The sequence below is a fragment of the Corythoichthys intestinalis genome, chromosome 20 (genome assembly GCF_030265065.1).
Source record: "Corythoichthys intestinalis isolate RoL2023-P3 chromosome 20, ASM3026506v1, whole genome shotgun sequence".
NCBI classification, from domain to species: Eukaryota; Metazoa; Chordata; class Actinopteri; order Syngnathiformes; family Syngnathidae; genus Corythoichthys; species Corythoichthys intestinalis.
The window spans coordinates 8,952,112-8,970,149 of NC_080414.1; the positions used below are offsets into that span (position 1 = coordinate 8,952,112).

Sequence of the window (18,038 nt, forward strand, 5' to 3'; positions counted from 1 at the left end):
GCCATGACTCTAACGAGATATTATCACGTACTTACCTTGTTTCGATCCAAAAACTCCATGTAGCATGTATCACCAAGAGTCAAGGCACAGCTGTGAATGGCCACAGCTGGATTTATTGGGGATTTTATGGGTGAAACATGGTAATATAACAAGGGTCGCGATGCAGAAATCGCAGACATCAAGGAGTGGTCGAGATTTTTTCATATATTTACCTATTCAAACTTTTTTTTTTTTCTTTGTTTGGATCGATTATTTATCATCTAATATATTGGGGAAAATGCGACAGTAACGAAAAAAAATACAATTAAGCGATAGTTATGAGGTAGATATCCGTGACTTTTTTACACACGCCAATTTTTTCATTGTGACGTCATTTGTTTAAAAGTTTAAAATATGCGAGTGAATAATTTATTAAAGTCGTTTTTTTTTTAGCTAAATATTAGACATCGATTAATGATTCTAAGCTAAAAATAACAGACATTTCAAATAATGAATACGAATACTTACCTTCTTTTTATGACTAGGTTGAAACAAAAGCGGTTGCGCAACGTCTGTAAACCGGGGTTTCCAGGGTAAAAGGGACAAATTAAAAATAGTTCGGGGGCTTAATACGCCATGAATCTCCTATGGCAGCATATAGACATATTGTTCTATCAAACGCACCGGTTCTTTTGGCTACAGCAGTTTATTTTATAGAGGGTTGCAAGAGCAGAAACGGCTTTTTCAGTCTTGTCTGTGTTTTCTGCCATATGCATAAAAAAAAAAAAAAAAAAAAAACATTAACTCAAAAACTTACCTTATGTTGGTCTTAACGGGGAGCAGCTGGATTCAGCCATGTTAAATGAGTTATGTCATATTGAGGGATTCAGGGAAGTGTATCTATACAAATCAATAAAACTAAATGCAGTTTCCAAACAAAAAATTACAATGATACTCCAATCAAAAACTTACCTTATACTCGAACAGGGAGCATCTGGATTCAGCCATGTTAAATGAGTTCTATCATATTCATTGTTGCCACTAGAGGGCAGTGTATACCCCAAATCAATAAAACTCAATGCAGACAGTTTCAAAACAAACCATTACAAGGCCACTCTAAACGAATACTCGAAGCAGCAAAATTTGGGTCAAAGCTTTTTCTAATGGAATTACTCGAGTTAAATTGTTGTAACATGGTTGACTCAACCAGACACTGCTACGATGCTGGCTAACTACACATTCAATGTCACACAGGAAACTATTGTGCATTTTCGTGTCGTTATCGTGGCGTCAGACAGAAACTGGCATTCATCTCGTTATGCTTTAGTCTCCCAAAACACGTTTTTAGCTTGTTATCGTCTAGTCATGAAAAAATGTTTTCGTTGACGAAATATTTTCGTCATCGTTGAAGAAAACAACACTGCAGACAACTAATGCTACATTGTTGAATCAATTACCGTAATTTTCAGACTATAAAGCGCACCTAAGTATAGGCCGTCACCCACCAAATTTGACATGAAAACAACACTTGTTCATGGATAAGCCGCACTGGACTATTAGTCGCAGCTGTCCTTACTGCATTATAGGATATTTACACCAAAAGACATTAACCGGTAACATTTTATTTGACAGCCGCAACGTAAGACTGTCAGAAGACCAAATGAACCACCATGAAGCTTTGAACCAATTAGCTGCAAAGCTTCATTGCTTCAAGAAGCTTCATTTGGCCATCACTGACAGTTAACCTCTGCTGCCACCTGCGGTCAACATTGTTGTTGTTTAACATGCCTCCTAGCATGCATTGCTAGTTATGGTATCTGGTAATACTTTATTTGATAGTGGTGCCATAAGACTGTCATAGGACAATCATAATTATGACATAACACTGTCATGAGCATTAATGAATGCATTTAAACGATGTAATTTAGTGTCATCCGGCAAATTATCTCCCATTTGAATGGATGTAAAATATCCGAGCTGGACATAACTGGAGTTAGTGACATTCTTAATGCCTATAATAGTGTCACATAATTATGGCAGTCCTATGACGCCTCTGTCCAAGTGTTACCTATTAAACTTAATAAATCAACAAATAAGCCGCACAGGACGAAAAGCCACACAATTCAAAATGAGGGAATAAAGTAGCGGCGTATAGTCCCAAAATTACGGTAATTTTAGTACCGTATTGGCCCAAATATAAGACGGTGTTTTTTGCATTGAAATAAAACTGAAAAAGTGGGAGTCGTCTTATATTTGGGGTCTAGACATTATACTCATTCACGACGCTAGATGGCGCCAGATATCATTGAAGCGAATGCTGAACTTGAGGAGTAATGTTCTGTCATGACAGATCTCAGCTACTCTCAAGTTTCACCAGTTTGCATTATTTTATTGCAATGTTTTACCTTATTCAGATTTGTTTCAAGACTTCAGTTTAGGGCATCATCTATCGAATATTTTAGTAGTCAATTAATCGATGGACTAGTTAGTTCGAATAATCGAGTAATAGGAGAAGGAACATGAAAAATTAAAATACCTGAGCTGAGCCTCAAACGGTATAATTTTTTTTTTTTAATGAGGATCTATGTACAACAAAAGAACAATTGGCTAACTTAAATAGAAAAAGTCCGCTAGCTTAAAGGCTATAAAATGATAACTTTTTTTTTTTTTTTTTTTTTTTTTACAATACTCTTAACAAATGGTTCAGACACATTTCCACAAAAAACGGCTAAATATACCTATAAACTAAATTGTGAATGCATTAAAAAACATTAGCTCAAACAAAAGCTTACATTGGTCTTAACGGGGAGCAGTTGGATTCAGCCATGTGAAAAGAGGCAGACCAGAGGGCAGTGTATCCACCCTAATCAATAAAACTAAATGAAAAAACTTTCAATATAAGCCATTACAACGCCACTTTAATTAAACGAATACTCGAAGCAACAAAGCTTATTTCGAATATTTTTTTCCTCATAGAATACTCGAGTTAATCGATTAATCGTTGCAGCACTGCTTCAGTTACAGTTAGACCTCACTTTGATGCAGTTAATGCAGTTATTGCAATTTTGTTGTTTTATCACAATAGATCGGTATATTTACATTTCAAAAAACCAGAAGCCAACCATTTACGAATGTGATTGCACTTTAGTTTACATATTTAAATGTTCATATATAAAGATTTGAATGAGGCAAAAGAACATGCTTTTTCTCTCAAACATATTGTTATAATCATTTGTTTCAGATGTAATTATTTCCAGTATATAATTTTTAATTTGGTATTCAAAATGTCTTTTTTTCAAACTTGACTCTTTAAAAAGAGGGGGTCGTCTTATAATCAGGGCCGTCTTATATTAGGGCCAATACGGTAAATAGCAATCATGCAGCCCGTCTCATTTTACTTTTTGTGAGCATCCGAAGTAGATTAAATAAAAAGTACTTGAAACAAAAGCAATCATTTTTAGAATATAACTTTTTTATTTATAATTTATAATTGGCAGATACAAAAACTCTTTAACTGTATCCAAAATGTGCAATAAATCACTGCTGATTAACAAAAGAAATTACAAAAGACTGTCTACTTTGGAAAGTTGACAAACAATGTAAACTGGTTCGAACTAGTAATTCTAATGTGTGTCTACCGATCATTTCTATAATGGGTCTTTTGAACTGAACTCATTTTGAGAAAAATTGTAAATCTGCGTTGCTCTCCCAACTCGCCATCATGTGTACGATACATACATCAACATTGGCAACATTCTAGTTCCCTCGTTGTTAAATATAAGAAAGGCAATCATTTTCGGTAAGCAGCACAAATATGTAGAACACATGACAAAGTCTTGTACCAATATATTCGAGACGTCAACAAAACATGGACGGGGAAAAAAAAAAAAGATGTTGTAAACGATCACCTACATTCATCGAGATGCACAGAAAAATTCTTGTTAAGTGCGGAACAGCAAGCTGAACAGGCATCAACATCTGAAATCACACGGAAGGAATTAATGCTTAAAAGTATTGATAAGGGATGAAAAAAAAAAAATCAGAGCAGCAACACTTTATGAAAAGGGTTCCTGCTATTCAAAAATGTGACAAAGAAGAAGTCCAAAAAGAAATACAATAGAAAAATATTTTCACATTTCCATCAAAAGTATGTCCACATTCATGATCCGCTTATCTGAACAGAGATGCTGGTGCCTTCCTCTTCATGTTCCACAAATATCGTATGACACCAAACTAATTACAGTATATAGTTGACCGAACGCTTACATGAAGAAATAAAGACTACCGTGCGACTGGGAAAGACGATTCTTGGCAGGATGAAAAATGAGAGTGCAAAAGAATTCTTGTGTGTTACGTTTGCCTAATTCTACTCCCCAAAAAAATACCGTAATTTTCGGACTATAATCCGCACTTGACTATAAGCTTTCCCCACGAAATTTGATATGAAAACAACATTTGTTCATGGATAAGCCGCACTGGAATATTAGTCACAGCTGCCCTCACTGTATTATGTATTGTATTTTATTTACACAAAAAGATATTAACCGGTAACAATTTATTTGACAGCTGCAACGTAAGACTGTCAGAAGACCAAATGAACCACCATGAAGCTTTGAACCAACTAGCTGCAAAGCTTCATTGCTTCAAAAAGCTTCATTTGGCCATCACGGACAGTCAACCTCTGCTGCCGGTCAACACTTGTCATCCAACATGCCTCCTAGCATGCATTGCTGCGCTACAGACGTAAATAACAATTGAAATTCATGTTTTGTGCTAATTATTTCTTCAGTTAATGTTCTAGTTGTTTAATTAATTACCAGTTATGGTATTAATAGCCACGTTTACATGCTGACTTTTATTCAAACCGATTCAAATCATTCCGAATGGAAATTTCACATCAGCTGTTTGCATGTCACTTCATCTATTCCGATCCAGCGTTTACATGTGACTGCCTTTATTCCGAGATGACGTTTGACAACTGCCGTCTGACATGCGCAGATTAATCAAAACAAAGCGTCACGTTGCAAAACATGGAGATCGATCGTCAGATCAGCTGCTGTTTTAACTTTTCGAGTGGAAACAAAACTTCAGAATGATACGCCGTTCATTTAAAAAGTTGTTTGGGTGCGCTGTGCGTGTGCTTGGAAGCCATGTTGCAAGTGATGTTACTTACGTCACCAAGTGACGTCACCACGTCAGTACGGAGCATGCGCAGAAAGAACGCAACCAGACACCATTCCGCTTCCCTGTTTACATGATATAATTTTACTTCTAATCGGTTTGGGAAAAGGAATATTCCACCCCTGTGAATCGGAATGAAATTCCATTCGGTTTGGGCCTGTTCATTCCGAATGATGTGTTTATATGGAACATATTTATTCGGTTTGAACAAATATTCCGATTGTAATTGGAATATTTGGCTCCATGTAAACGTGGCATATGACATGACATTGTCAGGAGCATTAATGAATGCATGAATGACATGATCAGTAATGTCCATGATAGGCAACGTTCATACCGCAGGTCTTAATGCATGAATCCGACTCGAGTTAGGCATTAACTTGACGGTCTGAACGGGACAAGTCGCATTGAAGTGGACCATTTCAAATCCCATCTAGGTCACTTTCGTATGTGGTTTAAATGCAATCTGGGCCACAATTTTCCAGAATGTGGTGGCGGTCTGAACTGTCAAGTCTCCCAAATCGGAATTCATGCAGCAATTATGTCAGCGATGTAGCTGTACAGTAGCGTTAGCGCCTAGCTTGAACTCGGCTTTCTGGGAAGAGGCGAGCTTGACCACAGCCAGGAAAAAAAATACAATGGGGGGAATGCTCGGTTTTCTTTCTGTGTGGTAATTGAGCAGTACTGAATTTCAATATTGCTTACATGGCCGAGTGTCGGTGCAAACTAACTGTATGTGTGTGCGTGCATGTACGACGCACACATAGCTATACGGTGCATGCATTCTGTCAATCCATATACATTTGGAATATTGTGTGTGCATGTGTTCCATCAATCCATATAAACTTTGAATATAAAACTAAACGGGGATTATCTATTTCTGTTATTTGTGTCCTCTTTTTGGAAACCTAAAATATGATCACCAGAGAATGATGCAGAACCAGCATGTGTAGTCATTTATTTTGATGCTTCTGCGCATGTGGGTCAGTTTGCATGCGCAATACTTGAACATGCTCATTGGACTAAGGCAGTCTGAACGGGCACGCCAAAAAAACAGATATGACAAAAAAATCGGAATTGTGCATTAATACCTGCGGTATGAACCTAGCTAGCCATAGTGTCATGTCATAATGATGACGTTCTTATAACAGTCTCATGACAAATAAAGAGTTACCTTTTAACCCAAATAAATCAGCAAATAAGCCAAACTGGACGATGAGCCGCAGGATTCAAAATGAGGGGAAAAAAGTAGCTGCTTATAGTCCGAAAATTACGGTTCACATTTTCCATGTAGCGCAAATTTCACTAAGATAGTAAATGTCACAAAGCAAAAAAAAAAAAAAAATTAAAGTTTCCAACTTGACAGAAACATCCCAGTACACAGGTTAGCATAACCTACATCCTTCATTCCTATACAACTCGAATGCTTTAAACGCTACAACCCTTAACATGCAACACTATTCAGAGTTCTTAATTTATCAGACATTAAACTAAAGCCCTAGCAGTTGTCTGAGGGACATCTCCACGCACTCAGGTGCTAAAATCAGAACTCATGTAACAAGAATTCCCGATCAAGGTATTCATGTAAAGCACTTGTGTAATTAAGTATGTGCTTTTTCCCTATCCTCTGTAGAAACTGCTGCATTTCGAATGTTTTTTTTTTTTTTTGTCCTCCACCCGGAGTTAATGAATCGAAGCATCTGTAATGGAATTGTCATAAGCTCAGACCTTGACATCACGCCAACCAGGGATTTCCCAAATCCTTTCACACAGGGCTCACACCAATTTAGGAATTCATTTGATCTAGGTCAGACTTTAAGACACTTCACAAGTATTGAGGTCAAGTGACAACAGGTCTGCTTATACTGTAGGTTCTTGGAGTACTTTATTATAATTAAAAAATAAAAAAAACTCACCAAGCCTATATTTGGGATTTCAAAACCCATCGTGACATCTTTTCTCATTGAGGTCAACTGTTGAAGCTTTCACAACATGCAAATAACCAGATTTTTAAAAGACCAGCAAAGTTCTTCGCTCGAGCTCCTGCGTAGTATTCCTTACACAAAATGAGTACTCTAAAAGGGACCCGTTATACTTACATTAGTTTAGTACACAAATAGTAAAACCACAAACAAAACGTCCAAATTTAAACTTGTAGTAGTAGTAATTAGGGGTGTTACAATATATTGAAAAGTTGATATATCCCGATCAGAGGTGGGTAGTAACGTGTTACATGTACTCCGTTACATTACTTGAGTAACTTTTTGAGAAAAATGTACTTCTAAGAGAAGTTTTACTAAGCCATAGTTTTTATTTTTACTTGAGTATATTTGTGAATAAAAAACGTTACTCTTACTCCGCTAGTCGTTACATTTTTCCTCTTTATTCTACATATTAGATTTTGTTTTCCAGAAATGCCATTGCCAAGAGTAGCGCTACTAATTTCACCAATGAGATGTCACAACAATATTCACGACTCTATTCCACCAATCAGATGTAAGCTTGCCGTTCTATGATCATGCAAGCTTGTTCATTCACGTGGGGTCTTTAAAGAACCGTGAAAAATGAAGTATTTGACATTGAACGCTGCCCTCAACATTACTCGAAAGCGTGGATTGAAACTTCTCTCCCACTTTTTATTTGGCACCAATTGACCACGACAAACTGGAGATATGATCCTTTTAATTTCATAATAGTCACTATGAAGGATCTAAAGTATTCACGATTCAAACTAGGAGCTATTTTCTCCACTAGAGGGCGAGGCACTCATGCTCTTTGGACAAATAATGCTTCATTTCTGTCTTTTTTTCCTCTCTTGCCGGAATTCAATGATTTTTTTTTTTTGTTTTGTTTTGATTTCTTTGGCCTAATATTGTTATGTAATGGGTTATTGTACAGTATCATTAGAACAGTTCAGATATGTAAGTTTGTGCTGAGAGAAAAAAAACAATAGCATTGTTTAAAAAAATAAATAATATATAATAAATAAACAAAAATAAGCAGTTACTCACAATGTTACTCATTACTTGAAGTATTCTCTTCACTGGATACTTTTTTACTTGTAATTTGAGTACATTTTTTGGATGACTGATTTTACTCTTACTTGAGTAATATTATTTTGAAGTAACGCTACTCTTGAGTAAAATTTTTGGCTACTCAACCCACCTCTGATCGTGATACTTTGCAACCGAAAAGGTTATCGATATACAGGTAGTCCCAGTGTTACGACATACCCAACTTTCGTGATTTTGACTTTCAACGCTGGAGTCGTTTTTTTTTTTTTTTTTTTTTTTTAAATGTTGAGTTTTGTTTTGTGATGCATACCAGAGAATTTACAGTCAGTCTTTTGTGTTTAACAGGTCACTTCCTGTTCATTTTAGGTTATTTGCTGTTGATTTGGGGGACATTTTTGAGTTGCTTCCTTTTCAGTCATCCAAAATCAACAAGAAGTGACCCGAAAATACCCTAAAATGATCAGGAAGTGACCAAAAATCAACATGAGAAATGAATTGGCTGGAATTGGCTGCCTCTTACAGGCATTGACGTCCAATCCATTTGAAGTGGGAGGGTGGCAGCGACTTCAAATGCATTGAACGTCTACTAGTGATAAACTCAAAGCATTAGTAGTTTTGTAGAATATCCTACAATGTTTCCTGACCAATGTATGGAAAATTTTGGTCGCACCATATCTTGAACTCGTTATTGTTAGTCTTGTATAGCAAACCGTATCGTATCGTCAGGTAACCAGATTTTCCCACCTCTAGTAGTAATTTTACATTATTTTGAGCCATCTTAAATTCACATATGCCTAAACTTTAGGTCTCTCTGTACAAAAAAATAAAAACAATACTAACATCACGAATAAGTTGACATCATGAAAAATTAGAATACAAACACTACTTTAGCATGTTTGCAGCAATATTGTATTAATTAACAGTAAATGAAATAAAACTGTAAAGTTCATCACTAATAAGCATAATAGGTCCCACTTTTTTATAGAGCACAATATTAACACAATGCTGTTTCCACAAAGCGGGGATAAAAATCCAGCATCTTCAGTACCGTTAGTTTTGCATAATATAGAATGGCTCCACATAGCCAGAGGTTACTTTAAAGCTCATCGTACATGACCAAGGTTTTTTTTTTTAAATGTCTCATTTTGGGTCAGGCCACTGTACAGGTACTTAAAAAACCCAAAACAATAACAATAAAGAATGTTTCATATTTGCGTAGCATTTGCTTGAACAATTTTGAGATTCCCAAGTCTATTCTTGTATAGTTTTGTGCTTTCTCTGGTTCTACCACTAGGCCAAAGTATTCACTAGTTGACATAGATTGAAGAATACAGTTGTCACCTGTGTCATACCGTGAACGCATTTAGTACATTAGCAGTGAGAAAACATCCAGTTAATAAATTGCATCTGTTTCTAAGTGAAAGTCGGCTTCGACAATCAACGCGTGTTAATATGAAAGTTGTTTTCGGCCGCTTAAAGCAACACTAGATAACTTTTCAGTCTTGGTCAATTTTAGCGACACTGGTGGACAAAAGCAGTAGTCTTTTGCCTTACGGAAAACTGCGTTTCCCATGAGGACCAGCGCACACCCGCACAGTGTCGTAATATAATGATCTTCCGGTCGCTTGCAGATGGATTAAACGACATTTCTGTTCCTAGCGGCTATGTGAAGGATAATAAGTAATTAGGTAATTAATCCAGTTGTAGCTAAGCAATAGCAAAAGAAGGTTAGCAACCGTCGCCAGCAAGTGAAAGTCGGGCCCATGTTTATTCTTGAGTAGGCATGTGCCGGTATGAGATTTTGAATGTATTGCCCCTTTCCCGCTGAAAGTAGTGGGTAAATGCGCGTTTTTTCCAAGCTGTTGCCACCCACTAGCAATTGGCATTTGGCACCTTTCCCATTGAAAGAAAAAAGCTGTCTTTTGTTTTTTTTTCCACCCGTCTAACCCCTCACCCTTCCTCCGCCGTGCGTAAGGTTACGTGACGTCACCATGCTAAGGTGCGCGTCGACAACTGCGACCGAATTCATTCAGTTTAAGGAAGTAAACAATGCAGAGCAACATGGAAGCCTCCTTTCCGTTTGTGTTCTGTTTTCATGCTTTTTACTGCCCTCAAAATGGTCGAAATGCAGCAAAGGATCAACACTCTGCTTGTTCGGAGGCAACGTAGGCAACCTGAATTTTGGTTTGAAATTCAAAAGAGTTATGACGCATCACGTAAGAGCCTACGTCACCACGTTGATTAGGGTGTTGACTGTTGACCTGGGGTTTTGCTTTCACACTGCATGACGATCAGAGCCGAGGTGATTTTAACGCGGGTCGCTTGGCGGGTTGATTGACACGGGTCAAGGCGGGTCGCTGCACCTTTCCCACTGCCACCAAAAGCCGATTGTTAGTGGGTTGACATGGGTTTTTGGCCAGTGGGGAAGGGGTATATGATAACCTTAAGCAAAAATAGCGCGGTTATCGCAGTTATAGCTCTAAAATTTGAAAATACAGTTTTCCATTGAAGGATTTTTTTTTTTTTTTTTCACAACATATTTGCAAATTGACAGATGTTTACAATGGCGGAAGAATTTACAAAAGTAGGCTAATGGTAGAGCGGAAACTAGTTTGTCGTCTTGGCATGGTAACAAGCCACGTTATCTGCCTCGTTAACAAGCTTACATTATAGTATTTGTTTTACCATCGCTAGACACACTAAACCACCTTGAGTGAACTCTCGTAGCTGGTGGGAAACGTTCATGACAGTGTTCTTAAATTTTGTGTAAAGTGACGGATGATGATCACATAAATGTGAAATCATGTTGGAGGTCATTCCTCCTCGGTTTCTTTTCGGTAGCTGAAGTACTCCCATACTAGCGGCTTTTTCTATTTTTGAGGGGAAGGGGGCTCAGGTGTAGTGTCACTGAAAGAAACAGGACAGAGCAAGAACTGGAAGGAGATGGGTGAGCACTGCCGCTCGGATTTCTCGCTACATTTTTGGGACCTCAAAAATGGCTAATACCGTAACTACGGTATGACGGAAAATTTTTTGAAACTGTGACATTTTCATACCACGGTAAACCTTGAAACCGGTAGCTGGCACATGCCTATTCTTGAGTATCATTTTATCCCTGGTAGCTGCCCTTTTTTTTCCTCCTCGGATAAAACTTTTTGTCTCTTATGTTGCTCTGCCATCTTTGCATAATTTTCTCGAAGGCGTTCGCATCAACTTGCGTCTTTATAATGAAAGGGGAAACGAAGTATGCCGTAAAGCAGTCAGCACATTTGTCGTTTTTTTGTGTGGCAGGGTTCCTGCCACCCTCCTCAAGGATAATTAGTGCCGGTGAAATCGATACAAACCCCCTCAAGATATAAAAGAGGTGTCATTCAATAGTTGTCAGTCGACATATCATCACAATTGTTATGAAAATATTTTATAAAGGTTGAAAAGTTACCTAGTGTTTGTTGCTTTAACCGTGTTTGCAAACATCAGTGATATAGAAACCGATGCGCATAACTGGTCGGTTTAAGAGTTTTGCCAGTAATTTTTTGGGCCCATAAATTTTATGTGAAATTCTTTATTTCAACAAATCCATAATAGTAACGTCAACTTCAATTCTGAAAGTTATCTAGGCCTCGTTTCAGCATTTGATTGTGCAACTGGGATAACTTGTTGCAGCGTTTGGTGAGTGATTGACTTCCAAGTAAAACCAATCCTCTCAAAGGACGTTAGGCGTGTGTGAACCTTGTGTACACCTCACTGAACATAAAAAGTGCAAAATAGCCACCACTGTCCTATGTATGTCAGTAGTGCTTTTCCTGTAGGTAATCTTTCATCTTGTTAGGCAAGGGCAGTTTCTGGATAAGGTCTATCCTTGTGTACTGTCTAATGACAAAGCGACAAAGGTACTGCAGCGAGCGTACTTGCATAAACCGAGATACGGGGTTGGTGAGTCTGACTGGGTAGGTTGCAGACCCTGGTAAGCGAGACCTGGAATAACAAAAAGCACCGTTCTCCGAGTCTTTTATCGAGTGTTCTATGAGGTCTACGATAGACGTGTGTCCTTCTACGTCAGGTTGCTCATAGAAGCTGAAGCGTCCGTTGGAGTGTTCGATGCGGGTGTGGAGAGTTTTGCTCTGTGACCTAAAACTCAGGCTGAGCAGGTACCTGTCATCCGAGCTGTCTCGGACCAAAAACGAGCCGTCGGCCAAGTTAATGAGCTTTTCCTCCGCCTCCCAACGTGTGATGGGGCCCCAGTACCAACCCTGCCTGGCGAGCTTCTTCAGCTCCTCCGTCAAGCTGGTCACCACCATGGGCCCGCTGCTTTGGACAGAGTCGTAAACTCTGCTGACTCCAGGAGCTGAATTGGGATCAAAGTTGAGGTGGTGTCTAACCCTTTCAGCAACTTGGCTGTCTGAAGAGCTGAAGGTAGAGAAAGTCCGGGGAAAACGACCATTACTGCTCATGGGAGGCAAGAGAGGCGAGAGAGGAGGCGGGACCTCTCCTCTTGGGCTTTGAAGCATCATGTCAGCAGAACCGATAAGAAGACTATTAACTGAGGTGTCCATGAAGAGATCTGGAGGCAAGCCACCAACCATTTCATGCTCCTCCTGTCCCTGATCCATCAGTGGGGACCCATTGTCCGCCTCTGCCCCCACCTCCATAGGAGATGCGGTGTCCAGACAGAAGGAGTGGGACCCTTCTGGGTACATTCCCTCATCTAAAGGCATTGTGTACTGAATGTAGTCTTGGGGCGTCAGCCCCAGCACTACAGGCACATCATTATCTTCAATATTCAGGTGCAGTTCACCGTTTTGTGGCTGCTGAATGTTTTTTAAGGATTCGGGTTGGTCCTGAAAGAGCCCATCCATCTGAAAATCGCTGAATTCCTTTCGGATGCCGTTCAATGTGGGACTGGGGCTCGGCGAGTGAACCATGGCTTTAACTTTGACCTCCATCTTTATGCAGGCGTCGTCAGAGTTAACTGGCCGCAGAGGCCACGGCGAGGGGCTGTAGTGGTGACTCCGTAGCGACGAAGACCTTAGAGGTCTCTGGGCTTTGACCTCGTTGAAGCCGATGGGTACAGAAGAGGAGGAGAAGGTGTCCTCGTCGTCTGTTGAGCTAATGGCTGATGAGCCGGCTTTGCTCTTTGCCTTCTGTTTTGCGGACAGCCTTCTCTTAAGTGAACCCATCAGGCCTTCGCTCTTTGACCGGCTCTTATTTTGCCCACCTTTGTCTTCCTCGCAGCCCAGATCACACCCTGAAAGGTCTTTGGTGTAGCAGCCACCAAAAAGTGACTCGTCCTTAGAGAACTCTGTGCTTACAGGGGGCTGCTGGAGCATGACAAAGTCCCCGTCCTCTTTGCCCTTTATGCTCAGCGACTTCCGAATGGTCTTCAGGCTGATCTTCTTCATTCTGACTGGGCCTCCGCCAAATTGGGGGGCATGGGAGGTCTCTCCTTGTATCCTGATGAAAGTACTAGCCACAGTATCCTCCCATCACGTCGTACATAAGTCATGCATTCAGCAGAGCCCCCAGACCCTGAAAAGAGGGGGGGAAAGCAAAAAATACAGTGAAACATTCTTCAGCTTACAAAGAACAATCATGTATCCTTCATTTTTATTTCAAGGATTTAATTCTGACTGTAGTTGTGCTTCCATGTGAGGAAGTTGTGGACAGTTCTATCAAACCCGTGACCAAAAAAGATGAATGAAGAGATCAGTGCTCCAAGTTAACTGCTTCATGATTGCCCCCAGGAAAGTAAAAATGTTAACAGGCAAAGTAATAAAACATGCCCTGTTCCCAAACACGCAAGCATATGAAAAAATAATACCCATGGCTAAATTTTGGCTTTGACTTACCAGTGCAAGGCAGTACACTCACTTCACAAATAGTGAACATTTCATCAAAAAAGGGGTTTTATAATGTTTACCACTCCCAGTTGATTTTCACTATGACACTAAATAACCAAGAATAATGTGTTTAAAAGAAGCAAACTACACACTGCTTGTTTGTAGGGCTGCAGCTATCGATTATTTTAGTAGTCGAATCATATATCAACTAATTAGTTTTAATAATCGAGTAATCGGATTAGGAACATTTAATGTGTTGCAGAATAAATTTTAGAAGAGCATTAAATGCGATTGCAAAATAAAATTCCCTAGTGTTTCTTCAAACTATGCAGAATTGCACTTTCATTTAAAAATAAAACTGGAATACCTGAGCTTGCCTCAAACAGTATAAAAAATAAATAAATGAGGTAGGGCTGTCAAACGATTACAATTTTTAATCGAGTTATTCACAGCTTAAAAATTAATTAATCGTAATTAATCGCAATTCAAACCATCTATAAAATATGCCAGATTTTTCTGTAAATTATTGTTGGAATGGAAAGATAAGACACAAGACGGATATATACATTCAACATACTGTACATAAGTACTGTATATGTTTATTAAGACAATAAATCAACAAGATGGCATTAACATTATTAACATTCTGTTAAAGCGATCCATGGATAGAAAGACTTGTAGTTCTTAAAAGATAAATGTTAGTACAAGTTATAGAAATTTTCTATCAAAACCCCTCCTAATGTTTTCGTTTTAATCAAATTTGTAAAATTTTCAGTCAAAAAAATAAACTAGTAGCTCGCCATTGTTGATGTCAATAATTACACAATGCTCATGGTGCTGAAATCCATAAAATCCGTCGCACTCAAGCGCCAGCAAAGGGCGACAAAACACCAAAAACCACTAGTAACAAGTGGACATGGCACTGCGCTATCATTTTAATCTGTTTGAGCGGGGCATGTGCGTTAAATGCGTCAAATATTTTAACGTGATTAATTTAAAAAATTAATTACCGCCCATTAACGCGATAATTTTGACAACCCTAAAATGAGGATCTAAGTACAACAAGAGAACAATTGGCTTAACTTGGATAGCAAACGTCCGCTAGCTTAAAAGCTACAAAGTGCTAACGTTTTCTGACAATGACCCTAACAAATCGTTCAAAAACATATTCCCACTTAAAAACGGCGAAATATACCTAGAAAATAAATTACGAATGCATAAAAAACATATTAGCTTAAACAAAAACTTACCTTATATTGGTCTTAACAGGGAGCAGCTGGATTCAGCCATGTTAAATGAGTTATGTCATATTCACTGTTGCCAGTGTATCAACCAAAATCAATAAAACTAACTGCAAACACTTTAAAAACAAACCATTACAACACCACTTTAATTAAACGAATATTCGAAGCAGCAACATTTGATTCAAAGCTTTTTTCTAATCTAATTACGCGAGTTAATCGATTAATCGTTGCAGCACAACTTGTTTGCTTAAATTAATGGCAAATGCTACTGGCAGCATTAGCCTATATTATTTATTTATTTTTTACCATTCAAGCTGCAGAAATATGAACACATTTAGCGAAACGTGTGGAGGATAATATAAAAAATGTTGACAGGTGACCTAATAAGTAGTAGCATAGTTGACTTTTTGTACTATACTGTATATTTTTGTTAACCGTCTGTCCATTAGTTAGTTATAACATCATTTTGACACACATTATAAGCTGAACAATTTGTATCTTTAAATATGGCTGAATAAAAATCAATTCTCTTTTAGAAGCAAGTCCAGAACAAGGGATTTGGTATTAATTAGGGCTGTTAAAATTATCACGTTAACGGGCGGTAATTCATTTTTTAATTAATCACGTTAAAATATTTGACGCATTTAACGCACATGCCCCGCTCAAACAGATTAAAATGACAGCACAGTGTAATGTCCACTTGTTACTTGTGTTTTTGGTGTTTTGTCGCCCTCTGCTGGCGCTTGGGTGCAACTGATTTTATGGGTTTCAGCACCATGACCATTGTGTAATTATTGACATCAACAATGGCGAGCTACTAGTTTATTTTTTGATTGAAAATTTTATTAAAACGAAAAATTTAAGAGGGGTTTTAATATAAAATTTCTATATCTTGTACTAACATTTATCTTTTAAGAACTACAAGTCTTTCTATCCATGGATCGCTTTAACAGAATGTTAATAATGTTAATGCCATCTTGTTGATTTATTGTTATAATAAACAAACACAGTACTTATGTACCGTATGTTGAATGTACAGTGGGGAGAACAAGTATTTGATACACAGTCAATGGGAAAACCCATTGGCAGTGTATCAAATACTTGTTCTCCCCACTGTATATAACCGTCTTGTGTCTTATCTTTCCATTCCAACAATAACTTACAGAAAAATATGGTATTTTTTATAGATGGTTTGACTTGTGATTAATTACAATTAATTAATTTTTAAGCTGTAATCAACGCGATTAAAAATTGTAATCGTTTGACAGCCCTACTATTTATTATTGAAGTTTACAAAACGTTTCATTAACACTCTACCGCAATGGCGTTGATTGCTGACATTTTCAATACTACAATTAGAACATTCACACTTGCATAAAGTAGAACATTCAAGTACTTAGTAATTAAACATCAAGTGGTCTAAATGTCACCACAAACATTAGACTAAATTAACCACGGTTAAAGATTCAATGGAATCCCTGTCTAACAACTGCACACATGACATTTCCCAACACTCAAATCCAAGTCTGTTTACACTGAAATAAATATCCTAGATTTAAAATAAGGTTAAATACTCTGCCCTTTCACATCACAGTTAAAATATCATTACTATTTAGAGTGCATTCACGAGTCAGCACCCAGTACTGACAGACACTATCAAAACACACCAAAAAGGTTAAAATATGACAGCTGAAGATCTATTACTCACCATTATGAGTAGAAAAAATGTGACTCGACTAGACTGAATGGGTCAAGTTCCACTTCCAGCACCTATTTGATGTTATGGAGCAGAGGACAAAATAAAAGAAAGCTTGTTATCAAGATTTCAAACACATTGTTTCACCTAACATGTTATTACCAGCGAGTTAATAGCTAGTAGTTTATATAACCTGCTTCTTTGCTGAGCCTATTAGGGAAACAGAACCAAGGGCTTGTCCTGACCTAGCCTAGCACGGCCTACACATTTAGATGTACGCCTTTAGCTTAGCCATGAAAGGGAGCATTTTGCTATAAAATCGCATTTATAAAACACTGCTTAATAGGACAGTAATTAGATAAAACTACGACGAGTGCTCGAAAGAAGTCGTGTATTTTTACTCAACGAAGCGTGTCAAAAGAACACTGAAAACTGCCCCCAGAAAATGCTACTACGACGAGCTATATTGTTAGCACGTTTGCTACTAACATTGTAAACAATTCCGAATGAGTCGAATATAAAAAACAACAACCCAACGTTGTTTTAACCTAAACCCTGTCACATCAGCTCACGAGAAAATCAAAACTAACCCAACTTACAAATATATTCGCACTTTCACCTTTCTTAGCTGACGAATGATACCTTTGCTAATGTTAGCATACTACCTACCTAAGCCAATCAGCTAGTTTCCTTCATGCTTGTTGTCGAATACAATAAATCGTTACCTTGCAGTTCTTCTGCTTCCAGATCCACAGGAAAAACATCGGCGTTTACATGTCCACAGTTGGCAGGTCTGGTAAAAAGGTGGAGGGATATATTCTAAAATACAATAACACAATAAGGTGACACCTTATCGACTGAATAGGTTAGCACACATGAGTAGCTCCCGGCCTCTTCCTTTGTTGCCTGTTGAGTAGGACAGGCAAGGCAGCAGACTGGGATGGAGTGAGCACACACACGGACGCTTCAGTCAATTGAGGGACTATTTGACAAATTATTACGAATGAACATAAACTGTATACATTCAAAAAATTGAGTATACAGAGATATTTTCCCACGTTTAGATTTTTTTTGCTTTAGTCAATTC

At 38.1% G+C, this 18,038-nt stretch overlaps 1 protein-coding gene across 1 annotated transcript; it reads right to left on the reverse strand.

The window, feature by feature from the left end:
- Positions 1 to 814: 814 nt before the first annotated feature.
- Positions 815 to 17,891, reverse strand: LOC130908868 (suppressor of cytokine signaling 6). The gene is made up of 3 exons (XM_057824767.1): positions 17,677 to 17,891; positions 16,964 to 17,025; positions 815 to 13,700 (listed from the first exon to the last, which is right to left on the reverse strand). Exon 3 carries the CDS (start codon positions 13,571 to 13,573, stop codon positions 11,963 to 11,965), a length of 1,611 nt encoding a protein of 536 aa, XP_057680750.1. The 5' UTR covers positions 13,574 to 13,700; positions 16,964 to 17,025; positions 17,677 to 17,891; the 3' UTR covers positions 815 to 11,962.
- Between the last annotated feature and the right edge of the window lie 147 nt (positions 17,892 to 18,038).